Raw genomic sequence first — 27,396 nt, forward strand, 5'->3', positions numbered from 1 at the left:
TGGCAATATATTAAAAATATTTAAAAGAGAACACAGTTCTCTCTGATGCATAATCCCTACTGTAAAACTGTCATTTATGCTCAAACTGGGATGAAGGGAATGGGGATAATTTCAGTAACAGTATGCAATGCAGCAGTGTCACCTTAAACAAGCAGGTGTCAATCCAATACTGTAAATTTCTCTCACTGTAGCTTCTTTAAAAATTATGCTTATTTGCTGTGCATTTGTAGCAGCCTTGCTGTCCACTTCCTCGCACTTGATACTTTGAACTCCCTAACTTTCAACAGGAGGACAGAGCTTCAAAGAGAATTAACTTCTGACAATTCCATTAAAATAGGCAAATTTTAAAAGGGAAAAGGGAGCCCCATACAGGAAAAACAGATCTTCAAAAAGAAGAGACAAAACTTCAGAGTTCACAATCAATTAAGATGCAAATCCGTAAGCAACTAGTTCTTCATTAAAGTGCTCAAGACAGAGACAAAGTAACTAAATAATAAATGCATGGATGTTTTAAGATGATACTTATCATTTTAAGTATGATAAAAAGAAAGCGATGGGAAAGAAAAAAGATAAGGTTCATAATGAAAAAGACCAATTTATAATGATTTGAATACTGAAGAGAATGCCTTACCATACTCCTGAACAGGTGCCAGTCACCAAAATTCATATTCATTTCTTTTTTCAGTTCATCAATGTTACACTGAGCCAAGACACGTCCATTTATATTTGCCTAAAACAATAAAACTAAATAATGTAAATAACTGATACAAGACTAATGGCATGGCATTAACTGGATATATTGATAGGGAGCTACTAGTGAAATTCCCCAGCATCACTTGAGTCCAACCCTATACATTAAACACTTTTTTATAAACACATATTTACTGATGGTTGCTGATGGACAAGAGCCACCTGTGTGGCATGAAAAAAATGAAAACATTAATCCCATCAAAAGTGTGTATATCACAGAATCATTAAGGTTGAAAAAGACCTCCAAGATCATCTAGTCCAACTGTCTCCATACGACCTATATAACTAAACCATGTCTCTAAGTACCTCATCCAACCTTTCCTTGAACACCCCAGGGGAGGTGACTCCACCACCTCCCTGGGAAACCCATTCTAATTCCCAACCACTCTTTCTGAAAAGAGATTTCTCCTAATGTCTAACCTGAATCTCCCTCAGCACAACTTGCAGCCATCCCCTCTTGTCCTGTTGCTACTTATCTGTGAGAAGAGGCTGACAACCTCCTTTCAGGTAGTTGTAGAAAGCAACAAGGTCTCCCCTGAGCCTCCTGTTCTCCAGGATAAACAGTCCCAGTTCTCTCAGCCTCTCCTCATAAGACTTGTGTTCCAGTCCATTTACCTGCTTCATTACCTTCTCTGGACACACTCCTGGGCCTCAATGTCTTTCTTGTAGTAAGGGGCCCAAAACTGAATACAGTATTCAAGATGCGGTCTCACCAGAGCTGAGTACAGGGGGATGATCACCTCCCTGGTCCTGCTAACTATGCTATTCCTGATGTAACCCAGGACACCATTGGCCTTTTTGGCCACCTGGGCACACTGCTGGCTTATGCTCAGGCAAGTGTCAACCAACACCCCCAGATCCTTTTCCTCTGTACAGCTTTCCAGCCACCCTGCCCCAAGCCTATGAAGGCAATAGAATTGTATTCTAAAAACAGACATATGGAAGCAACACATCAGTAGCAGAAAATTTCACAGACAATAAACCCCATTCATCCCCCTAGATTTCACAAGCGTGGAACACAAACAGACAGCAGACACCCAAGGATTTCAAGATAATCAGACAATGAAGTCCCAGGCATCATCTGACCCATGGCTTGAGGCATCTAAGATCAAGTACTACCTCCATCAAGTTCCATCCCTGCCAAAATAGTGGCTTACATTCCTCCTGTCATCAGAAATATCTGGGGATGGAAGACTAAACTTCTAATTTTCATCATTGTTCAGAGAACTACACAGAAGAGCCTAACACTATCTATACTCCAGGAAGGTGATTCATGATGTCAGGCATGTTTATATAGCATTTAACTTCCAACAGCACCAAACTGAATACAAACCATTCCCATCACGTAACAATGAAAGGTAATATAAGGAGAGAGGTATTTCTCTTTATACCATGTAACAGTGGACGGACAGAACATAGAAGAAGAACCACTTCTTAGCAGAGTATCACAGAATCACAGAATTGTAGGGGTTGGAAGGGACCTCGAGAGATCTTTGGGTCCAACCCCCATTTTGTAGCCACAAAATGACCCAAATTGAGAGCTCTGCTCAATCTGAGCGATCTCAGTGGTTTTGTTCCCACATCCCAGCAGATGGTCTTAATCAAACCAGGAAAAAGACCAGGCTGAGCCATTTTCATTCCTCCTTTTTTATATGGTATCACTTGTAGCACGAAATGCAAGAATATAAATAAGAGGAATCTCATTAAGGATAAATGATGGGTACATTCTTTTAGCTCTCTAGATCCACTGAAGCAACTAGAATTTTTTGCAGCTATACTTAATGAGCTGCAATCTGACATCCTGCTTCTTGCTTTAAGCAACATTGCTGAAGCTTCCTATAATAAACCTGCCTCTTAATCCTTCAATCAACATCCTCACTGTATTTTTCAAGATATCGTAGGTACTGGGACCAAGCAAGCTCAGCAAAATCATTTGCTAATGACAGCAATCATATTTTTCCATTCTTTGTAAAAGGAGCACAGAGTATGATAACAAGTAATAAAGACAAAAATGTTTTTGCTAACACCTCAGAGAAAAGAACAGTAACAGAAACGTACAGTAGCCTCTTTCTGAAACAAATAGATGTGGAATAAGAGAGAAATGGAGCCATCTTCACCACCCATTTACAACAGAAGCGATGTGCCAGTTTCTCAGAGAAAAAAAGAAAAGAAAAAGGGCGGGGGGGATGTTGGTTGGACTCAATGATCTCAAAGGTCTTTTCCAACCTAGTGATTCTGTGATACCTGAATGGAGAACACATTTGCAACCCTATTTAGCTACATATGGCAGTTTTGAAATGTTTTTCTTGCTTCTCTTCTCAAAATAGCCAGTCTCATCAGCATTTATATTCCTGAGCCTGCTTTTCCTTTTTGAGAGCGAGCATTTTCTTTGAAAAACATATGCTTGTATTACAATGTTTTCCAAACTTAGCATGCATAGAAGTTATGATGTTGTTTTGACATTTATGTGTCTTAATAAACATTTTTGAGAAAAGAGGCAACTAAACATTTCCTCTTCCTTGTGTATCTCCAAATTTAGGTGCTACGCACGTTAATACAATTCCACTGGTACCTTTCGTATAGTTGCAGAGTACTGAGGCAGCAAGCTCTGGTCCAGACCATCTATCTGCTTTAGCTTCTCACACACAGCTTCTACACTCATTGTGCTCAGAGGCACATGTGATACTCCTGTGGTGGATCCTGTGCCTGCTCCTGCTCCCTGTAACAAGTGAGAAAAGGTGCACGTAAGACTTGTTCAAATACTCAGTACACCCGGCATTTCACAATGTGAGCTAACACAGACCAAGTTGTGTTCAACTACATTTTAAAATTAAGAGATGATAATAAGAATGCACAAGCATTTTTAATTACTACTGGAGTATATGTATATTGGGAAACAATTATTATAGATATTTATATGAGAAAAAACACAGCATCTTCAGTCCTGCCTACGTGAGAAAGTAGATCTCTTGAATAATGCCATTTAAGAAAAGCAACATAAAAATCAGAAATATTAAGTGAGGGTTAATAAACTTCAAATGCAGCTTTACTCATAATTTCCCCCTGATTTTAGTAGTTAGTTTAGTTTTGAAATAGTTTTTTGTTCTAAATAATGCAGACACAACTTAAATTTCCCTGTCTTAAAAAATCCTGGTTTAGCATCAGACAAAGATGACCTAAAATACCTCCTCAACTACTTGGATTCACTGGGTAATTTTAGCAACATCTGTCCATTTTCCAGAGGTTCCTTCAGGTCCATTTATGCAAGATCAGCCAAGGGGCTGTGTACTACAGCACAGAAACAGAGCAGCACTGCCACTGCCTCTCAGGATTCTATGAGGATATTTCATAATATACCCCAAATTTCGGCAAGATTTAGCTAGAAATTATTCACAACTCAGATCTGTTACACAGAAGTTGTTGAGTTAATATTTCCAGCTTCTGGGAATTTCAAAGAAAATGTGGAAAACCAATCCAAACACACCTGCAGGTAGTTGGCATACTAAGACAGTATATTCTCAAAAAACCTCACAACTTCCCTGGATGGGGACACTGAGTAGGAGCAAAGCGCAAAGACCTAAACAGTTCTGCTAGTGACTGCAAATTCCTAAATGCAAAATCAGAAACAGTTCTATCAGCTATGAAATAATTGCACACCCTCCTCCACCTGCTGGAGGTCCCCTTTTTCAGACTGTTAACATTTGCTGTCAGGATTGTAGGCCATGCACCAAACAAAGTTCCTTTTGGGAGGATGTATAAGTGCTTCTAAAGCTTCAGAGCTCATCATCCCGTGTATGAACCCTGGGATGTAGAAGTGCATTTTGACTGTCCAAAGTTCAGTTAATCATTTGACTACATTCCTCAAACACCAATAAAGACTGTTTCGATAGTTGCAAGTTTTTTTTTTTCTATTTTTAATTACTTTGAAGTTACTTAACTTATTAATAAGTTAATAAATCCAAATATATTGCTTACGAAAACCAAGGATTATAACACAGAATGGCATGAACCATATCTGAATTACCTAAACCAGGACATTTAAAAATCATTGCTTCAACTATTAACTCCACATCAGCAATCCAAAACCCCATTATCTACTACCATTTGACCTCAAAGTTACTGGAGTTATCCTGATCTGGGGAGGTAAGAACACTCCCCACCTAAGCTACTCTGAGTGTCAAAGCTTCATATTATGACATGTAATTCCCCCAAAGGTCTCTGCAGGATGTGCCTGAATTTGACCTAAAACTGTCAAACTATCAGCTTCACTTAAGAACACTCCAGGAGGTCTTGGGGAACCTAAGCCAAGCAAAAACCAAGCTAGGGCACTGATTTTTGCTCCTTTAACCATTGATACTTTATGTGATGTCAACTGGTCACTAAACAAACAAAAGATAAACCCCATTTTCTGGGTAGGTAAGTCTACCTAAATTACCACATAAAAATTAAGGATTAAAATTTTACTACAGTCTAGACACCAATCGTAGGGAGTTTGTACTCTTCCTGAGGACATGACAGCTACTTTTCAGATCCTGCAAGGTCTCCTTAATTAGGTACCTACAATACCTATTTATTTTCAGAATGGGCATTTGAAGGAGGAAATTTAGGTCTTAATCTAGTCTGATTTTTAGCACAGATCATGTTAAGGATAAAAGCCAACCATCAAACTGATAAAGATGAGAGGAAGAAGATTCATCCATATAATATTTCTCATACACTTCTTTTATATGCATTTCTCTTTTTCCTCTCAGAAAACCCCAAATTTGAGATTTCCTTAAGAATACCAATTTCGTCTATTATTTCCCCATAAACACATTATTTACTATTGGTACCAGTTGGATAATACATCAATAAAGACAAGGTATTAAATTAATTCAGATCTTAATTAATTTTTTGAAAGAAGGCTTATCAATTCAATTGTTATAGCTAAAATTACATCGTGGCACTAGTAAAATAAATGATCCCTAAGCAACATGCGTAAGCAATTGCCTTTGTTCTCTGAATCTATTAAATACATTATCTATCACATATCTACAAATTAATGAAGAAAAGTTTTACAGGCTTCCAATTTAAGAGTTCTCTGTCAGATCAAAATATTTTTTTCACAATCAAGAACAAGCCATTCTTTCTGCATGCATTAAGACTTAGTTTAGAAACTCTTCATTCTGTGTATAAAAACGATATGGAAAAGTGCTAAAATATTTCGACTATTTTTGTTAAAAGTGTGAACTGTTTGAAATAGAAGCACATTAATCCAAATCATTCTTTATAAAAAGCACTCTCCGAAAAAATAAGGAATGTAATAGCTTTAGGGATATTGTCATCATGTAAGTGAATTAAAACTGCACTTAAACTGACACATTTTTCAGCCTTAGTGGCTTTGTTAGAGATGCTTAGAGAACATTAGTCTGAAAGGTATTTGCCATGCAAAAGCTAAAAGCAGCTTGTCAAAACAAACCTCAAGGCTAGTAACGAGCATTAGTTTACAGGCAGCCCAGCATGAAGCGCCAGTATGATAGCTTCTGAAATGGCTCCGAAACAAGTGAATGATAATTCACAGAAAGTGGCTGTACCTGTCTGTTTTTGTTTAACCCAGACTTACACGGCTTTGAGAAAAGGACAAAACAGAATGGAAAGAAACAACAGCTTAAAGCAACATCAGAAAGGTTGAACACACAGGTGACATGCTTTGAAGTAAACAGAGGAAATCAGTGTTAGGACAGAAAGGGGGTATTTCATAATGCGATGAGGTGTTTAGGACAGACCTTCAGAACAGACATTCAGTATGTGCTATACAAGTTGTATTTCCTGTGAGCAGACTACTCCATTTGCACTTGCAAAAAAAGTGACATTTGCTGTATTTTGTTTACACAGAAGTTTTACATTCGGTTTCCCAAGGAAAATTTTGCTTTTAACTAAACGTTCTCCTGCCTCTTCAAGATCACATCGTACCACCAATGCATCTCACATAACTTTAAAACCTCGTGTCTAAGCACACCCCCCCCACCCCTCCAAAAAGCAAACCCCCACCCGCTCCCAGAACTGAAAAAGTACTTTGTTAGAGAACAAATATTCAAAGCACAGAAATGTTACATAAAAGCACCAGGAAAATCCACGTCAGAAAATTCCCATGCCACACACTTTCATTCATGCTCGAACTTTGGAAAAGCACTTCTAGTTTCTTAAGGAGTATTGTATGTTTATCTACACTACATGCTCCGGGCTGTGTTAGTTCTCATTACAAGCATACATTCCGCATCTTAAGGTATCATATACTCAATGTGGTATGAAAAATGTATTTAAACAAAGTAATTATATTGCAACAAGCTGCATCCTAACAAGGCTTGATTACCAATGCAAACTGAAGCACGCAATTAGGTTTATCGTTGGACTGTAGTGTTGCCAAACTCTTCAGAGGAGCACTCTGCAAGTTTTTGCAGCTCCTGTCAGAAATCACTATTTGTGAAGTGCCTGGAAATGCACATTTAACCTCCATTACAGATGTGCTGACATCTTCGGTCAGTCTACTTCCATTAGTGATATAAGCTGATACCCTAAAATTTGCAATGCACCTTCAAGTTGCTACAACTACATAGATGGTATTGGTAAACTTACTAGCTTGACATCTATGTTTTGTTCCAGTCAGTAAAGAACAGTAAACTACAGTCCGAGATAGACAAGTTTATCATTGGCAACAAAATTCAAATATAGAAGGAAGCTGAAGTCAAATTCCTGAGGCAGGATGTCTGCTTTCAAAATACTTCTGATTCCCATTACACTAACCTAGACTTACACTGACTAATGGTTAGGATCTGAAATTTCAGAAGTCGGTAAACTCCAAGTCAGTCTCATAACAACAACTGCAGGGCCACAACTAGATCACGTAACATCCTCAACAGATCTCTGCTAGCTCATGCAATGAGTAACAAGGATGATCTGTGTAAAAAAAAATAGTAAAATTATATTCCTAGAAACTGAGTTTTGCTCTGTAAGACTTAAAACTTTCTAAATAGTGATTATTCTCTATTTTAAACAGAAATGCAGTGTCTCCATCTCCTTGCCAGTTTTGCATGAAAGACAATTTTAATTCTACACACTCTTGTCTTCAGTCATCAAACCAGTTGCACACCGTGGTATTAACTACTTTGTACAGGTTTTTTTAGTTTATTCCTTTACTTCGATGCACCAATCCATTTAAAAAATAAATATTGTATCATTTATATAGCAGCAACAACCCAGAAATTAAGGGCCACCTAAATAGCTGTATCACATTATTGTGCCCATCACCTCTGGATAACTGCAGTATCTAAAACAATACTGTCTCCTTTCAAAGAAATTTCAGTAAAGTCAATGCAAGTGGTGTTTTTAGAATAGATGAAATCCTGACGAGGCATCCTGTCAGGCACACAGAACACCATCCCCTGACTAACAACATGTTTGTAAACTATACAGGAGGTTTTCAAAAATTCAGATTTTAGATTTACACTGTAGGTTAATATTTCTAAGTCTTAGAAGTGTATGCTCTGATGCACTGTACTGTACGAATTCATGGCAGTATGAATTTAAACTAAAAACAGATCTAATAAAATAATCCATTATTGTTATTTCAATATTCAAAGTTCCTTTTAAATGTTCTAACTCCTGTAATTTCTTACCTACTGCCATCAGGCTACATAACTTACATGAGTCTTTACATTTCTGCTTGAAACTGCAGCCTATGTGTGTTGAGATACACACTTGGAGCAACACACAGAAAACCAGCCATGCCCATGTCTGCTGCTGGAGCCCATTCACTACTCTACCCTGGGACTAAACCCCACTTTTTTTGGACACACACATACTTCAGCCACCACTCTGCCATTTTCTCAAAAGTCTTTACTTTTTCTCCTTGCACTGATAAGCTGCAAAGGACTGGGAAGGGAATGGGATACTGAGATAAGGAATCAAATGCAGGGAAAGCATCAGCATCTCCAAAAATACACTACCAGGAAAACTTACCCCAAAGTCAGCCCTTCACACAAGGTAGGTAATGACCTGGAACTGAGAACTTTAGAGTACATTTTCTATTGTGTTGCCCACACATGGGTGCTCAAAGTTATATGCAGTTAAGTACAGTGCTGGGATTTGCATGTGTTTATTTTCATTGCATAACAACAGGAAGACATTTTTTGCAATGATTTACTAGATGATAAAATAGCAAAGATCAAACTGTAACTGCTGCCAACAACTACTGGCAGCAAGTATTAAGAGAATGATGACAATCATATTAACCTTTTCACTTTGGTAATAAATCATGATTCTCCATCAATTCCCACAGATAGAATTAAAACAGATACCCATAAAGACACTTTTCTGTAAATACTTTTGATAAAACAAGGCATGGAAAAAGTAATGTTAGCATTCTGACTCAAGAATAAGCTTATAACCAGCAATCTTTAGATTTAAAAAAAATTATAATTTCCATGGAAAGTTGCTTTATACTGTGTTAACTGCAATAGCTTTATGCCACAAACTAAAGGAGTAGGGATCAGATGAGAGAGCTGACTGAAGCGGGAACAAGTTACTTCATTCTAAAATCTAAGCACTGAATGACCAGCTGTCTGTCATTCTCTCTTTTTTAGCTACCACAACACTCCTTTTACTAAAAGCTCACCATAGCTACTGAGAAAGGCAAAGGGAAAACTATGGGGAAAAATATAATGCATCTTATAAGTGAAATATTAGCTCTTAAATTCATTCACAAACTACATTAGTTTTCAACTACTCTATTTGCCCACCAAAGCCACTGATGCAGTGTTAGTGAACTGCAGTTATGATTAATGCAGACTCATTACTGCTGAAAAAGCAATGAGATGCTAAAAATTTCCACACCACATGACTACTCATTTACCATTGAGGGGTCTGTGGGTGAAGGAAGCCCCTCATCAGCATCCTCCTTGATAACATCCTAACAACAACAAAATATTATGGTTTGGGTAAAATGATCAAGGGCTTAACAAAAAATTATGAAGTAAACAGTGAATGAGAATGATCTCGCAGTAATACTTAATTCAACAGACACACATTTGTTTTCCTTAAGCAATTATAAAGATTTTACCACCTCTCAAAAGCTTTGGTTATTGTATCAATATCCTAGAAATAAACTGATAGACCAGTGAGGCTTTTGCCTTTTTAGCTTTCCTTAGTTCTTAATTCCATTTGAACACCCATTGCTCAGTAAACCAAATATTGTTAAATAGGCATTTTATTAATCTATAGGAGGCTAGAGAAGTCTGCTCGTTTCTCCTTTTCAATGGATAAATAACGTTGATGCACTTACAAAGCCAAGCTACAACTGATGCATATTTAAGATAAAATGTATTTTGTTTTACTTAAGTATTTACAACATTTTAACTTTTTACTTTGGCCATCCAATTTTTAGAATTCTCCACAGCATGAAAGGATGTCATTTTCCCTTACAAAACATAAATGTACAAGTTGCATTCTTTCTCTTACAATACCACACTGTATCAATTTCTTTACTGTAGTGCAGATGGCATTTTCATAAAAATACTTTCCTGCCAGTATTACAGGTCATACTCCTATGTTAGAATTGGGTTTCCTCTCCAAGTAATTTCTGAAGTTAAAACAAAATACATTTTACATTACATGTTAATAATACCTTTGCTTAAACTATTTGTAATACAGAGCTTGTTCCTGTCTAATAGTGAATCATCATTGACAACCTTCATTTTCATTACTCGCTATATTTATCGTCTAGGTTAGTATTTGAATTATCCTTCAAAATACTTACTAGGCCATTGTTCTGATCTCTGGACAAACTCGTTTTTAGTGGTGGACGTGAGATGAGATGAGAACTGCCAGGGTAATACCTTGGCATGTAAAGATATGGGGCAAAGAATGGCTATGGAAAAAAAAAACGTAACAAAAAAGGGACAAACAATTACACAAATCAAAATGTAATAATAAAATAAAACTTATTTCAACAAAACACATCCTCTAGTCGAGTTTAATAACGTGAAAAATAGCAATTACTAATAGCTTGTTTTACTTTTTGCACTGAACAGAATTCAACCAAAAGCTCTGGAGCGAGTTCTTGAAAATCCCTCGGTGCCAATGGGTGCTCTGGCATGGTTTTCTGGTGGAACAGAGTTGGAGTGGGTTTGGTAGCTACACTCTCACATCTGTTCTGAGTATGGGAAAAGGATCATTAAGGATAATTCCGATAATTTCACTCTCTCAGACCTGCTAAACTCAAAATTAGATGCTCAGTAAAAAGCATAGTTTTATAATACTGAAGACAACTGTACTGAAAGAAAGTGTGATACAGAACAGCACCACTGGAACTTTCCAAATTTGTGGTAACCAATCTGAAGGCTTCCACAAATGCTAGATTTTATAAATGTATAAATAATATTTTATAGCAGACAATATTTCATTGGAAATAGATCAATGCATGTTATTCAATACAAACATTTTAAAAGGACAATGTTAACTACTATAAAACTAATATCAGAAATATGTTTTTCTAAACAAAAATACTTTTTTAACCTTCACATAAATCAGTTAACTCTAATAACGATTTTTACAACCAGGTTCCTTTTTATCCCTTTTAACTAGCAAATTTCAAGACAATAAACACTATCCAAGTCTTATCAGCACATCAGTGTAAAGGGTCCAGATGAGAACTCAGACTGTAATAAAATCACTTCTAGAAGATATAGAGATCTTAAAACGACAAAAACACTTCCAACAGAGGACTTCATGTACTCCAATCTTTCAAGCTTTAAAATCAACTGTACAAACATGTTCCCTGAAATTCACATGCTACCCACTGGCATGCAACAAAACCTCAAAACCTCTGTGTGTGTCTGTGTGTGTGTGTGTGTATGCGTCACCATGCGGTTAAGGGTTCCCAACCTTACAACTGCCAGTGGAGTTGGGAAGTACAAACTGATCTACCAATATTGTGAAATTTTGGTTTGACCTATTTGGGAATTTGAGTTAGGATGTGAAATAAGGTTTTTCATCTCCTTATGAATTCTCTTTTAAGGCAATGTAATGGAAGGCAATCGAGCACTCAGATTTCAAGAAAGCAGAATCACAGTGCTCATTGCTTTCAGTTTGTTACCCAGTTAAAAATACACTGAAATCTCAAAATAACATCTGTACTACAGATATCAAATGTTTCTACACATAGCACTTAAGAAATTGCAGTGCCCAAGTATTTAACAGAAAAGAATACTATCTGGTTTGTGTTACTGCACATGACAAGACTCTGAGTACCCTCTGCACCAAATTCAGCATAGTGTCAATAATTTTATGACTTGATGGCCAACATATGAGGGAGGAGTAAAATTCATTGAAATATCCCACTTTGCCTTTGTCTATAAGAACTAAAACCCCTCTGCATTCAGAAGCAGCTGTAAAGGAACCAAGAAATTAAAGTTCAATTCCTCTGTACACTGATCACTTAGCATATGCTACAACTTTGAGTAACTTCTGGCAAACACAAGTGGTTCCCTATTCTTAGCTGCTTTTCACGCTCTTTCACCCCATTACCACAAAGAGTTCATCTGCTCTTCCAGTACACGAAGTGACATGATACGCCCTGTAACCATTAGTCTGCATGTCAGAGTTTGTTTTGTTTAAATCCACAGGAGAACCAATACCGAGCCTCTGCCTTGCATTTATTGGCTACTGTAGGATGATTCAGGAAATTCACTGATTTAAAATTATTTCACTGTCACAAGGCACAGGTTCTGTGGCATTTTCTGGAAATTAAACTCTATTAAAAAAAGTTTGTGTTATTTCTAGAACAATTAAACGCCTCAGCTTTCTACTAACAGCTTAAACCACATGGCAAACCCCCAAGCATGACATGCTTAATGATCATACTGCAGTCAAGTGCCTAGCTCTCACTGCAAAGACCATCCTCTGAAACACATAGTGAGCACCTGTTTGTTGGTTGCGAGTCATCAAACCACAAAGCAATGAAAAAAATTTGTCCAATATGTCAATTACCCCACAATTCTTTCATAATTTCTAATTATGCCTTGAGCCCACTTCAGCCACTCCACTGCTTCCCAACCGTGGGATTAATTCTCCATTATAGGCTTGAACTCTGCAGACTCAATCTTCATTTGAAGTACGATAATACAGATACCGTGAAAACAAGAGATCAGTATGAACACAGATTGGGCGTAAACCACTGTTGAGCTGTTGTCTGTATTTACAGACAGCCTATAAAGGGCATAGTGCTTATTATTTTGTCAATATATCAAAGAATTTACTTCTGATTCACAAAAGAAGTCTTCATAAAACATCACTTCCAGTTCCCGCCTAGGAAATCCCAATTAGCCTTGTCTACTGCTCTGAGATTCCCCAACAGAAACACGACCTCTACAGTGATCCATGACAGAGAAGTGACTTTTTGAAGCTGAACTTCAATCCAACTTGCAGGCAGGCCCTCCTCAGGCAGGAGTAAAATGTTCACATCCAAGCACAGTCCTACACCAAGAGCCAAAGCACCAAGTTGAAGAACTGCTAAATGAAACTATAATTTTTCCTTTACAATTATACAGAAGGAAAAATGGGGTTTTAAACAAAAAAATAATAGACTGTGTTATGGACCTTGAAGCATTTAAAAAACAAAGTAAACACATAAAAAAAAATTTCTAAAAAATGAACATTTCTCCCAGCAGCTCAATGACTTTTTTTCTTAAGCACAAATCAATGCTTAAAGACATGAGGACAGGAACCATTTACTAGTCACATTAAGGCATCTATCTCCAGAACTTCGGGCGTTTTCACATAACATTTGGGCATTTTCAGAAAAGCATTTTTACTCATGATGTTGTGTCAGTGCCCAAGATCTCTCTCAGAAACTTCTACCAGGAGAGCCTATTCTTCAGTTGCTATTCCTTTTTTAAATGCCATTCTTACAAAGACCTGAAAAGTGAAATATGGCTGGAAATGCTTATGGAATCAGCCTCTCCATCTAAATTTTCTACTATTAGAAGGTTCTTATCACTTATCTCTGTATGTGGTATTCAGGACAGTACCTTTATGACCCCAAAGTAATGAATATAGCTCTTTGTCAACATATGACAGCGTGAAACACTAAAACCAAATATATCTTGGAAGGGAAGTACAAAATTCCAGAGAAAAAGGCCAACCTAGAAGTATTTAGTCTACAGTAACTGTGCCTGTAAGCCTGTGTATGCACTTCAGACAAATAAGCAAATAAACTGATTATAAGAACCGTTTATGACTCATCAATAATTGCTTCTGTAACGCTTATAAGAGACAAAAACCCATACGAGTTTCAACTGTGTATCCCCCATACTTTAAACCTTGTCATGTACAGTAACACAGACACAAAAACAGGGCTTCCAATTAAACACCTACTTTAACAAAGCTGAGCTAGTGTCAGTAAGATTCATGTGACAAGCATTTATCAGTGTGGAACTACTTCAAAGTATGGGATGTTTTAAGTTCTTTTCAACAAAACAGTGTATGCAGGTGCATAAGAATAGTATTAGAACAGATAACGATTATTAGATGAAATATTTATCTATGGTCAAATCTAGTTAAAGTTGAGTACATAGTAAACTATGACTTGTATTAACTTCCTACTTTTTTTTTCTTGATCGTACTACAGGAAAAAAAAAAGTTTAAAAAGGTTTAAAAGTGCTGAATACATCCCACAAAAATAGAAAGTTTGGACTCCATCCAACCTTGAAGTACTTCATTCACTTTTCAAGTGAGCCATATCCAAGACTGTTTTCTGAGGCCCACAAGTAGCTAAAAAATGTGTGGTTTATGCAATTTATGTTAATTCCTTTAAACTAGTGCAACACTGGTTTAGGGAAAAGATCCCAGAATAACTTTAAAAAGAGACAAAAGGAAAGACAGACACGTTCTTGTAATGCAACTCCTCACTTGAGTTTCTATATGCTTTAGCCAAAGTCACCAGGAAAAAGCCAGGATCCCTTCCAATGTCTCTGAGCAAGCACATGAACGACTGAGCACAGTTTACCCCGCGAGAATAAAAAAACCTGCAATATCCTACAATTGAGCAAATTCTGATGCAATTTACCACATTTCTCCCTCAGACTACAGTGACTGAACATTACCAACTTCTGGACTTTTTCTCCATTCATAAATAAAACTTGCATAGGTCTTTTAACATTTTATCTATGCCATCTGCAACGCTATTTGTTTAAATCAGAAGAATGTTAAATGGTTCTCGATTATTTACCCGATTGTAAAATGGATGCTGAGGTCCTGTCATACCACTATAGTAACTGCTGTGAGGTTGTGGTGATAGAACTCCACTGTTGAAAGGTCCATTGAAAGAGGTTGTAGAAGAGCAAGCTGATGAAGGCTGACTGAACAGAGATGTTGCTCTAGCAGGTGCCTCATGTAAAGGCAACGTGGGATAAGGAAGTCCTCCAATGTTCATTTGATCTCTTGCAGCACGAACGTCTGAAAAAGTAAAAAAATAAAAAGATATTTTGCTTGAAATACCCAAGAAAGTTTTTATAGATTTTCCAATTCATTACAGTACATCTTTGTGTATTTAATGCCAATCAGAAGTCATCAAGTTGAATGTCAAAGGTCACTGTCAGCTGCATCCAGTTGATTTCTCTTGAGGATCACATACAAGATTTTAGGAGAGTGTCCTGGTTTTCAGCTGGGACAGAGTTACTTTTCACAAGAAGCTGGGAGGGGACACAGTCAGGACAGCTGACCCAAACCAGCCAAAGGGATATTCCACACCATATCATGTCATGCTTATCTATAAAGGGGGAAGAGGAATCCCTGCTCAGGGACAGGCTGGGCATCAGGTTTTGGGTGACAAGCAAACTGCATTGTGTATTACCTGCTTTGTATAGTCTTTTATTAGCACTGTTGTTTTCCTTTTCCTTTGCTGTCACAGTAAAACTGTCCTTATCCCAGCCTACGAGTTTTATCTTTTCCTTCCTATTCTCCACCCCACCTCACTGCAGAGCTGGGGGATGTGAGCAAACGGCCGTGTGGTTCTCAGCCAGTGGCTGGGCTAACCCACAACAATCCTTTTTCGTGCCTAACATGGAGCCTGAAGGGTTGAGATAAGGACAAATCTGAACAGGACGTGTTAAAACAAAGCTGTTCAAAGCATTTATTAAATAGTTACAGGGGTGTTTATATTAAATGGTCACAGTGGCATTTTGCAGGTTCTCACGGCTGCAGCATGTAAACCCAGACTTGCTGTACGTATTCCCTGCAGTGCTGTTTGCCACCTCTGGGAGGCAGGGTTCTCATTTTGCTGCAGCACGTAATAACATGATAATGAGCACATCACTGGTCAGGAGGTTAAGCTGGTATTTGCATGCAGCACTAGTCATAGAATCATAGGGGTTGGAAGGGACCTCCAGAGATCATCGGGTCCAACCCCCCTGCCAAAGCAGCTCTCTAGGACATATCACTCAGATAGGCATCCAGACGGGTCTTGAATGTCTCCAGAGATGGAGACTCCACAACCCCCCTGGGCAGCCTGTCCCAGGCTCTGTCACCCTCACTGTGAAAAAGTTCTTCCGCATGTTGGTGCGGAACTTCCTGTGCTCCAACTTGCAGCCATTGCCCCTTGTCCTGTCTCCACAGACCACTGAAAAGGGGCTGGCCATCTTCCCCCTGCATTCCATGCTTAAGATATTTATAAACATTAATAAGGTCCCCCCTTAGTCTTCTTTTCTCTACGCTGAACAGTCCCAGCTCACTCAGCCTTTCCCCATAGGGGAGATGCTCCAGGCCCTTAATCATCTTTGTAGCCCTTCTCCGGACTCTCTCCAGGAGATCCCTGTCTTTTTTATACCAGGGAGCCCAGAATTGGACACAATACTCCAAGTGGGGCCTGACCAGGGCAGAGTAGAGGGGGAGGATCACCTCCTTTGACCTGCTGGCCACACTGCTCCTGCTGCACCCCAGGATGCCCTTGGCTCTCTTAGTCATGCCCATACCTCAGATAACTTCTCTCAGAACTTACTAATAACTGCACCCAACCTATGGGGAACACAGTAGAAGACACTTTTCCTGCTCTTTCACCTCCCCTTTTCCCTTCTGGCTGGTTACAGCAGCTTTTGAGACTTGAATATCCTCTGGCTGTTCAAGCCAGCGTGCTCCTACTGCTACGTCCCTTGAATGCTTTCCAGGTCTTGTTTAGGGTTACAAAAAGTTGGTTTAAGAACAGCAGCCAGAACCCTTCGCTGAGGCTGGACAGTCATTTGTGACATGGCATGTGGGAGAGCATAGCCAGGTATCTAGAGAACTTTTAACCCCCAATGGTTTGGAGTTTCACTCCTGAACACTACAGGACCCTGATAAAGTGACAGAATATTTGTAATTGGTTGTATATGAGTAATTTGGTTACTAAATGTGGAGGATTAATTCTAGCTGGAAGCCAGATGCCGAACAAAGCTGCTCCCCTTTTCAACTAGACAGGGGTGAAAATATATAGAGAGGTTTAGGAGTCAAGATAAGAACAGAGAGAGATCATTCCACAATCAGCATCATGGGTAGAACAGACTGAAAAAATAAAAACACAGATCTAATTTATTACACACACCCCTCCCCCAAAAGTACCCTATGAAAACAGAGTAGGATAATAAGTACAACCAGATCTTAAAACACCTCCCCACATCCCTCCCTTCTTCCCGGGCTCAACTTTATTCATAATTTCTCTCCCTTGGTGCCTGCCAGGTGTCACAGGCAGAGATGGGGATGGTGGTTTCGGTCAGTTCATTACAAGCTGTTTTCCTTCTTAGCAAGGGATGGCGTGGGGGGTGGTGGTGAGAATTCCTCACACCCTTCCCCTGCTGCACCGTGGGGTCCCATCCATGGGGGAGAGTCCGCCACGAACTTCTCCAGTGTGAATCCTTTCCCATGGGGCTTCAGCTCTCCACCAACTGCACCAGCATGGGTTTCTTCTATGGGGTTCAGTCCTTCAGGACCAGACTGCTCCAGCCTGAACCTCCCCAGAGACACAAGTCCCCCCAGAAAACCTGCTCCATGGTGGGCCCCTCTTTCCTACAGGATGCAGGCCCTGCCAGGAGCTTGCTACCACTTGAGTCACAGTGTCTTCCACATGTCTCTACCTGCTCCAGAGTAGTGCCTCTCCACAGGATCTCTGCTCCCTGTCATCTTCCACGGGCTGCAGGGGGACAACCCACTCCACCATGGTCTTCTCCACGGGCTGCAAGGGAATCTTTTCTCTGGCACCTGTGGCGCCTCCTCCCCCTCCTTCTTCACTGACCTTGGTGTCTGCAAAGTTTCTTACATCTTCTCACTCCCATCTCTAGCAGCAAAGAGCAGCTGTTTGTGTTTTTTGCTTTCTTAAATACGTTATCACAGAGGTGCTACCACTATCACTGATTGACTCAGCCTTGGTCAGCAGCAGGTCAATCCTTGACCTGGCTGGTATTTACTCTGTTGGACCCAGGGGAAGCTTCTAGCAGCTTCTTGCAGAAACCACCCCTGCAGAAACTCCCACCAACACAACCTTGCCACACAAACCCACAACGCTAAACCAGGTTTACTGGACTGTGTGGATCCAATGGCCTGGACGTCAGACCCTCAGGAGCACAAGGCTCTAGCAGACACTGATGCGCAGCACACCATAGTGCTGTGCCACGAAGGGGCAGAACCCATCTGTATTTCTGGAGTGACAGGGGGATCCCAACAGCAAACTGTACTGGGGGCTGAAGTCAGTCTAACTGGGAACAAGTGGCAAAAGCACCCTATTCGACTGGCCCAGAGGGTCTCTGCATCCTTGGCACAGATTACCTCAGAAGGCATTTCAAGGGCCCAAAAGGGTACTGGTGGGCTCTTAGCAGGGCTGCCTTGGAGTCAGAGGAGATTAAACAGCTGCCTACCTTGTCTTGGAGGACCTTTCTGTTGTGGGGTTGCTCAGAGTAGAAGAATAACAGCTGCCAGTTGCTACCACAACAATGCACTGGCAGCAGTAACTCAGCAACTTCTACCAAGACTCCCTGATTCCCATCCAGAAGCTGATTCATCAAATCAAGGAGTGATCAGCAGAACCACTCACCCTTTAGCAGTCCCATATGGCCAGTGTGAAAAACTAATGAGAGTGGAGATGGACAGTAGACTATCACAGCTGTGGTGGTTGCTCCCTGGCCTGAATGAAGTCATACTGCCGATGAGCGCTGCCATGCCAGACATGCTGGAACTTCAGTACGACCCACAGTCAAAGGCAGCTAAGTGGATTGCCACAACTGGTATCACTAATGGGACTGTAGAAACACAGTCCCACCGTCTGCTGGAACAGGGCAAATCTCCAGAACACAATGGGTGTGACATCATCATTGCATGGGGCAACACAGCAGCAGAAAGGTAAGAAAATTGTTCAAATCCTACTGAAAACTAGTAAGGTCGAGGGACTTGCATCAAAGACCCAATTCTTAGGAATAAAATAGCAATATGGGCATCATCAGATCTCCATGGATGATATCAACAAAGTAACAGCTATGCTGCCACCAGCTAGCAAAAAGGAAACAAGCCTTCCTAGGCATAGTGGGGTTTTGGAGGATGCATATTCCAAATTACAGTCTAACAGGGTACAGAGGATCCGAGACCTGGTATACTCCAACTGGAAAAGATGTTGGCACCATATGAAGGGGTTTTGAAGTGCTTCCCAAATAACTGGTACTGAAGTCCAGCTGCTCCTGGCACTTCAACTGCTGGTGCTGGGCTCAATATTCAAAGGGAGGGTCCCTTTACACATCATGCAACTAAAGCTATATGGAGTAAGTGGGTTGCATTGATCACTCAGTGGGCTTAAGTAGGAAACCTCAGTTGCCCAGGAATTCTGGTAGTGACCATGGACTGGTGAGAAGACAAAGGCTTCAGAATGTCACCAGAGGTGGAGATGTGTGTGCTGAAGAGGCCCCACTAGATGTCCTACACAATAAAGTTGCAGAAGTTGCTGTAGGACAAGGCAAATCAAGTCAGCAACTGGCAGTGCAGAGGCAAACCCATCTGGGCTGCTGACTTGCAGCAAGGTACTGCCACCCAGCTAGAGAACCCAACTGTGAAAGTGCAACATGTGGATGCCCACGTACCCAAGAGTCAAGTCACTGAGGAACATCAGAATAACTGGCAGGTGAATCAAGCTGATAAGAGTGACGTGGCTCAGGTGCATTTGGACTGGCAACATAAGGGTGAATTACTTATACCTCATTAGGCCCACGACACCTTAAGCCATCAACAAAAGGATGCAACATATAGACAGGCTCATGATCAAGGGGTGGATTTGACCATGAGCACTAACACACAGGTGACCCCATGACACCACTCCCAATACTATCCTGGGCCTTGGAAAGCAAGTCCTGTGACACCCTAGAAAGAAGTGAGTCAGACAGTGGGGCTCATTTCCAAAACACCCTCACAGACACCTGGGCCAAGGAGCAATGGCATTGAGTGGGTGTGCACATCATCTACCACTGGGAAAATCAAATGATACAATGGACTGTTAAAAGACTACGCTAAGAGCAATGGCTGCTGGGACCCTCAAAGCTTTAGTATCTCACAACAAAGACTGCACCCTAGGGTGAATTTAAATATCATATACAGCAGACCGAAAAGTAACTCATGGGTACCAACTGCACAGGTGAAGCGTCCATCAAACGGAGACATTCCACTTTGTTTCACTGCCTTCAGTTCTACAGGATTTTACTGGTGCTATGGAAAGTTGTTAACGATCTGGAAGTCAACTTGAATCTCTACTACTGAAATATCTTTGTGTGTACAGGTTTTCTCCATCTGCTAAAGCAGTCAACCAAGAACAGTGTATTCCCTCCCTCTAGAAGAGGTGCTTTAGTCTAGTATGATATGGCCTTTCCACCAAAACTACTAAGTGAAACTAAATGGGCTCTTATTGAAGTCAAAACCAGACAACCTGAAGGTCTGATTTGATGAACAAATCAGGATTCTGGTCAGATGCAAAGTGGCTCTACCTAAAATGAACAGAAGTGATACGATTGTCATTGTCCATTTATTTGAAAGCACACTCACCTGCAATGATTTCTCGTAGCTTGGGATCTAAGTTTACAGTACATGGCAAAAAGGTTCTTACATCACGTGCAACAAGAACAGGTGTCCGCGAAGACAAAAATACTTCAAAGTTCCGTATATCTCCATCAATTTCAAGCAGAGGTTCAACATCTTTAGTTGTAGGAATATTCTTTGAAATTCTGAGGGAAAATATTAAGTAAATCATAAACCATATTTATTAGAGTGCAACTTAGATTCCCATATTGATAATCTAGAGTGAAATTCTAGTACTCTTGCATCTATTTCCCCTGTTCTCCAGAAAATGAAAAGAGCTGCACTGGCTGCAGAAAGAACAAATTAACATTCTCTAATATGCAAAAAATCTCAAACTGCTAAGTAATCTGATTAATTGTATGCTCCAGAGAAGCAGATCAGGAATCTATGGATCAGTAACATCAAATTCAAAGGGGAAGTTAACATTTGTCAACATTAACCTCAAACATTGATTCAACTTCCAATACCCCAATCAGAAATTCCATAGTTAAAAATCTCACTTTAAAACTACCATTTATTTTAACAGGAATACTCAAGCATCTTAGACAACGCTAAAACCCAACTGTGCATGATTTCATAGTAAAAAGTGGAAATACAACTCACTGCTTTCAAGTAATTCACCTTCTAAGACAAGAAGCCACAGAGGAGAACAACAACAGAACCGTAAGACATGATCACAGAATCACTAGGTTGGAAAAGACCTTTGAGATCATTGAGTCCAACCATACCTGTCCTCTGCTAAACCATATCCATGAGCACCTCATCTACCCATCTTTTAAATACATCCAGGGTCAGTGACTCAATCATCTCCCTGGGCAGCCTGTTCCAATGCTCAATAACCCTTTTGGTGAAGAATTTTTTCCTAATGTCTAATCTAAACCTGCCCTGGTGCAGCTTCAGGCCATTAATATAAGGGACTGTTGATGCATTATGACTATTTTCAAGCAATGGTGGAGTTTTTTTGTGTAAGCACTAGTATGAAGATGAGTTTTAGGAAGGAACTAGGAGAATGATTAAATGTTAGTCTTGTGCTAAATGTTAGCTGAATAAAAGCTCCTACCAAATGCAAGTAAGTCATGGAGACTGACACGATGGGTCTGATGGATCTATTTTATTTGACATCTTATCTCACAGTAACATGACTAGTATCTCATCTGATACTAAATGATAAATTATAATCTAAATGAAAGATTATTAAAATGAAAATGTTTCTCACACCCAGGATAATAAAAATGGAAACAGTAACAGAATGCACTGAGAATGGTTGACATGGTTATAGTAATGACTATAAAGTAACTGTGACAACACTCTATGCAGATACCAGGGAAGTAACTGTGCTGTATTTAAAGTAAAAATAGAAAAAAGTTGTGAGAAAAACAAACTTTATATAAATATATAATGAATGGTGGACCTCAGCGGTCAATGGCTCTTCCCAAAGACACATTATGATCGCAGTTCCATGAAAAAGCAACTTTGCAAAGACACCTTGGCAGCTCTGTCGACTGCTGTAACTTGCCAAAAAATGAAGGTAACACAGCACAAAGAAAGTCAAAGTGTCTCCTCTGAGCACTGGACAATTAAAGCAGTTAAGGCAACTGGCAGTGCTGTCATGGCGGAAAGGCGGGCACTGATGCAGGGATGGAAAGGGAGGAAGGAGCACGTTCAGTAACCTATCCAAGTGCAACTAAGAATCTCATACATTATAAAGATGTATTCATTTGTCTATGGGAACAGAGAACATAAAAAAAAAAATCCATCTGTAATTGAATTCTACTAATAAACAGAGCAAAGTCTATTATTAGCTGAATGATTTCACCTTACTTTATCATTTGTTAGCCTTCTGAAAGCAATGGTTTTCCTTTACTTTTACATCACAGAACGCGTTATGTTGGAAGGGACCTTTAAAGGTCATCTAGTCCAATCTCCCTGCAGCAAGTGGGGACACCTTTAACTAGATCTTCCATAAAAAGTGGCATTTTATGTGCCATGCAATTATTCCAGAGACAACAGTGGCCCACTTACACAGAATATTTAGCATTTAATATAAGTAGAAGAATTGAGGATCAATGACAGATGCTTGAAGTAACTCCAACTCTTTCACACTTAAAATTTATTTTAACTGCGTTAATCTTCTAATCTTACCCTATACTAGAAGTAGAATCAACAAATCCCTATAAATTTTACCAAAAACATCTGAATGGACCATGTACCTAACAGATGGAGGATACTGCCATACCATGCTGCCTTAAGTAGTATCTACCAATAACATTATTTGCAGTAAGATGTTGCTTCTACAACATAGGAAAATGTGAAAAAATGTAAGGTATAAAAGCAAGCGTGGCCTATTTCTGGCAAAGGTTCTGATCCTGTAAATCGTTATGAGCAGTCCTTGGGATGGAAGTGGGATCACCAACTTTAGGGAAGTTCAATGCACATAAGGCTTCACAGGTTCCCGCCTTAAGAGAATAAAAAGTGGTGCTTCTGTAAAGAGAGAAACCTGACCTGCAGAAACAAGTTACTGTTTCAGGAAATGGAAGCAGTTCATTCTCCAACAACGTTTAAAGAAATACACCAGGAACTAAAAAGGGCCCTCACCTCAAGGAGTGAATGGTCAAAAGAACGAACAAACACTGGCAGTATCAAGGTAAAGCCTGTATAATCACCAGAATCTGAGAAGTGTATCTTTTCCACCAATACTTCACTACTTCCTTAAGTTGTTCTGTTTTGCCTTATATAAAACAACTGAACTGACTCTAAATGTCGATGTATTTACCCAAACATCAGAAATGTAAACAGCCTAGAACTACTAATGCACACTTCAGTTACTGTGAGCATCCCAGAGAAGAGTTCAACACTGGCAAAAAAAGAAAATTAAATGACTTAAGTCAGGGACCGAAGAGTTAAAGAGTGGCCTACTTCAACACTTAAATCTAAAGAATAAAAAGCCAAGAGAATGTGACATAGATTTAAATAAAACACACAGCTGATGAGTCACATGAAACAAATTAGCTGAATTTTAATGCCAGCTCTACTTAAGTCTGAATGCGAACACTGTTCTGAATACGATGAACAAAGCTACTGTTCAGAAGCCAATAGCCCACTGCTGGTGTGCAGATTGAAGTCTCTATTCCAACCTCCTGAGCTCAATGTCTTAAACTACGCCTTTGAAAGAAATATTTATGTAAATGATAATCTTTTGGCAAAAAGCCACAAAAATCGCATGTGCCTGTACTTCTCTGATAAAAAATAAAAGGTTAGCATGTAAAGCACTTTGGGAGCTACTTTTTCTAAAGTATAAGCACACAGATCTAAAAATAGAGCACTGTGAACACCCTATTCTCATTTGGGGGCTAGATTTTCCTGAGGCAGAAGAATTATTCTTTAAATCAGAAACATCAAAAACTGTCAGTGTTACAGAGTGTCTGTTTCCACAAGAAACTATTTGAATTTAAAAAGAACAGACCCAATACAGAGCATTACATTGACAGAAAAGAACTTAAAAATTCATTCCACTATTCTGCACGTGTCATTTTTCTATGCATAGCTAAAATTAAAAACTGCTTTTAGTGTGGGTTAAGTCATACTCAAATAATGATGTATTATTTCTGGGTTTTGCTTCAAATCAAAATAATTTACTGCCAGCATCTACAGGTACATCATCTCATCTTTTACACAAGAGATCGTGAATTTGCTCCAGTTTTTTGCTACTTTATTTTCACTTTGCACTTGCATGACTGTCTTGGAACATAACTATCATGGTCCAGCAGTGGGTCCAGTGCTGAATGTTGGCAGCAGAGCTTTAAGAAAGATGACAGAGCCCTCCTACTCACTATCCACTGAAGGAGATGGTCACCACAGGATGCAGCGCTTCAGCACCCAACCAGGCGGTGGTAAAACAGCATCCACACTGGAGGCCGTACTGTGCCCATGTTCCCTCTCCAGTTGGTTATGTCAGGCCCTGGAGTACACCAACGGGCTCTGCCACCTCGTCCCCCACTCAGGGGTTTTGCTGCCTGTGCTCAAGGCCAGCTCCGATCCTGCATGGTTGAGTAACCTGGGATCAGATTGCTGTGGTAACATCTGTGAGAAGCCTTGCTGGAGGCCTCTTGCTTGATCCACAAACTGCCTTTGTCCTCAGGCCTTTGCCCTTGGTCCTTACCTGAGCGACATCTATATATACCTCACCAATCATAACCTTGATTGAGCCACTGACCTGACTTCACAGCTTGACCTAAAACCTCATACCTACAGACCACTGGGCTGTTTGCTGTCCCTGAACCTGCTCTGTTCTTCCTGTCTGGCTATGGTGGGTCTGAACCCCTTCCTCATGAGGCCAATGCCCTGCCTGCCTCACTGTGCTCTCCAGCTCGCAGCTTGCCTTCTCTCATGGAGCAGCTTACCCTGCTCCTCCCAAAGAGGTGGAAGGCTGACTTCTTCACAAGTCCTCACAGCCCAAGGGCCATTCTCCTTGCTCTTTCGATATCTCTCTCCCTGAAGGTGAAGACAAAAAAATTCTAGAAATTACTCTTTGCACACCTAAGTATTTTTTTCCCCCTTCTGTTTCACAGAAGCAACTATGTGGACATGAATCGTTTAACTTTTGCACTTCATAAAAAGCAACAGACCTAATTAACTGTTATTGAATAACAAATAGAGCTAACAGAATGCATGTCATCTTTTATCAATCACGTGCCTTTGACTTTTTTCTCACAATACAGTTTAAGACAAAAATGTTCCTTGAAATAATTAAGGAACTTCTCATTAAAAATGACACAAAGCCATTTTTTTTTCCCCTAAAGGTCTGATACAGAGAAACAGAAAACTGGAAAATCTGGGCCACTTTGGAATGCAATATGAAAATCTGATGCTTAACAGTCTGCTAATTAGACATCTGATCTCTAATACCTAATAATCAAATACTAATAATATAACTGTCTGAAGATATTTATCCTATTCTTCTCATGTCTGGGCAGTGTAATGACAGCGTATCACCATGCCTAAGGGTGCATTCTTTTTGTATTAAAAGCTCTCATGCGAAACACTCCCAAAGATTTGCAGTATTATCAACCAATCAAAATCAGTGCTGCAAACTGAAATTTCCAACAGGTTATTTGGACATTGCAAAAGAGCATTTGCTCATATACATACATGTATAAAGGCAGGAATACAAAGCCATCATACACTCGATACTAAAATACAATGGAATCCATGTTTTATCTTAATAAAGACCAAAGGGAAAAAAACCCCAAACCTATAGTTTGATATATCTATCTAGACAAAAATTATAAACCCCTCAGTGCATATTAAGCAGTACAGAAACTTCACTGAACAGATGCAATAGCTATTTAAAAAAACCTCCGATTACTGTAGGTATTCAGAAAAGCCTGCTTTGCAAAACCAACTCTATCCAATTCCAGTGACAGCAGATAAATCATCTCTTTTAAGCATTCCTGCTTTTGATCATTTCAGAAAGAAAAAAAAAAAAAAGATCCTGAAAAGAGTATTTATTAATCTCCCACACCCAGTATCACGCACTGTCATTGAGCCATACTAAAAAGGTCCATTTTTTTGAAATATAATTTTCAAGAATACACCCTACACTAGCATTCTTTATAATGAAAACTGTTAATACAGTTACAAATGCGTGGATGCATTCACAGCCCTGCAGTGTTATTTGAATTACAGAAAGCAAAAGAATTAAAACCCCCCAATATATTTATTACTCGGGAAAAGTTGAGGAAAAGCAACAAAAGAGAGCAGCACAGAAGAATCTTAAGACTGCTCAAAGCTGCTTTGTAAACAAAAAAGTAATTATGTCTACCTGACAAGTCCAACAAGGTCACTGACACAAGTGGAATACTGTATTAATCTGGTTTTGGTATTTTCATTGCTGGATGTCAGTTACAAAGCTACTTTAAGGCTTTATACCCGGATTCTTTTACTCTATACCTCCACCAGTAGTACTTCAGAAATTCAGCAAGTATTTGCAGGTCTTCTTGCACTAGAAACAGCTGCAGTTCATCCTAGTGTCTGGCACAAGATTCTCTTCTGGGACTACATACATTGAACCTCAGGACCAGGCAAAAGGACACTCCTCATTCAAAAGTCTATGGCAAACACTTCACTCAGAAGCGTGAATTCCACTTCTCAGAGCAAGACAAAGTCTGACCCGTCAATCTGCTGCAAACAGTCCCCAGAAATGAATGGCAAAAAGGTACAAATGCTCTATTACATTAATAGGTCAAGAACCAAAATTCAAATCAACCAGGTCCAAAGACATCCAGATTCCCTGATCTTACCCTTCTAAAGCAGCTTCTTATTATGACAGTTGATCTAAAGAGGCAAATTTATTGCATGGGCATATAAGCAAGTTGTTGCAAGGAATCCTAGAGCATCACCTTGCCAAGAACTTGATATCCCATGCTATAGCTCAGTGACAGGCTTTTACAGCAACAGGAGACACAAGTTTATTCTGAATATCAAGCAAGTATTTTATCACCTCTTTTTCTGTGAGAAATAGAGGACACCAAATTTATT

The 27,396-nt window shown here is 39.6% G+C and overlaps 1 protein-coding gene across 1 annotated transcript in view; it reads right to left on the reverse strand.

Annotated features, from left to right (window-relative positions):
- Positions 1-27,396, reverse strand: part of KIDINS220 (kinase D interacting substrate 220) — an 80,738-nt gene that overhangs the window by 5,792 nt on the left and 47,550 nt on the right. Inside the window, exons 23-28 of the mRNA XM_084262507.1 lie at positions 20,827-21,005; positions 15,014-15,240; positions 10,544-10,654; positions 9,641-9,697; positions 3,323-3,469; positions 632-730 (exon numbers count right to left, since the gene is read on the reverse strand). Of these exons, the coding sequence (XP_084118633.1) occupies positions 632-730; positions 3,323-3,469; positions 9,641-9,697; positions 10,544-10,654; positions 15,014-15,240; positions 20,827-21,005 (820 nt within the window). The remainder of the gene's footprint in view (positions 1-631; positions 731-3,322; positions 3,470-9,640; positions 9,698-10,543; positions 10,655-15,013; positions 15,241-20,826; positions 21,006-27,396) is intronic.

Source organism: Gallinula chloropus, assembly GCF_964237585.1.
Source record: "Gallinula chloropus genome assembly, chromosome: 3".
NCBI lineage: Eukaryota > Metazoa > Chordata > Aves > Gruiformes > Rallidae > Gallinula > Gallinula chloropus.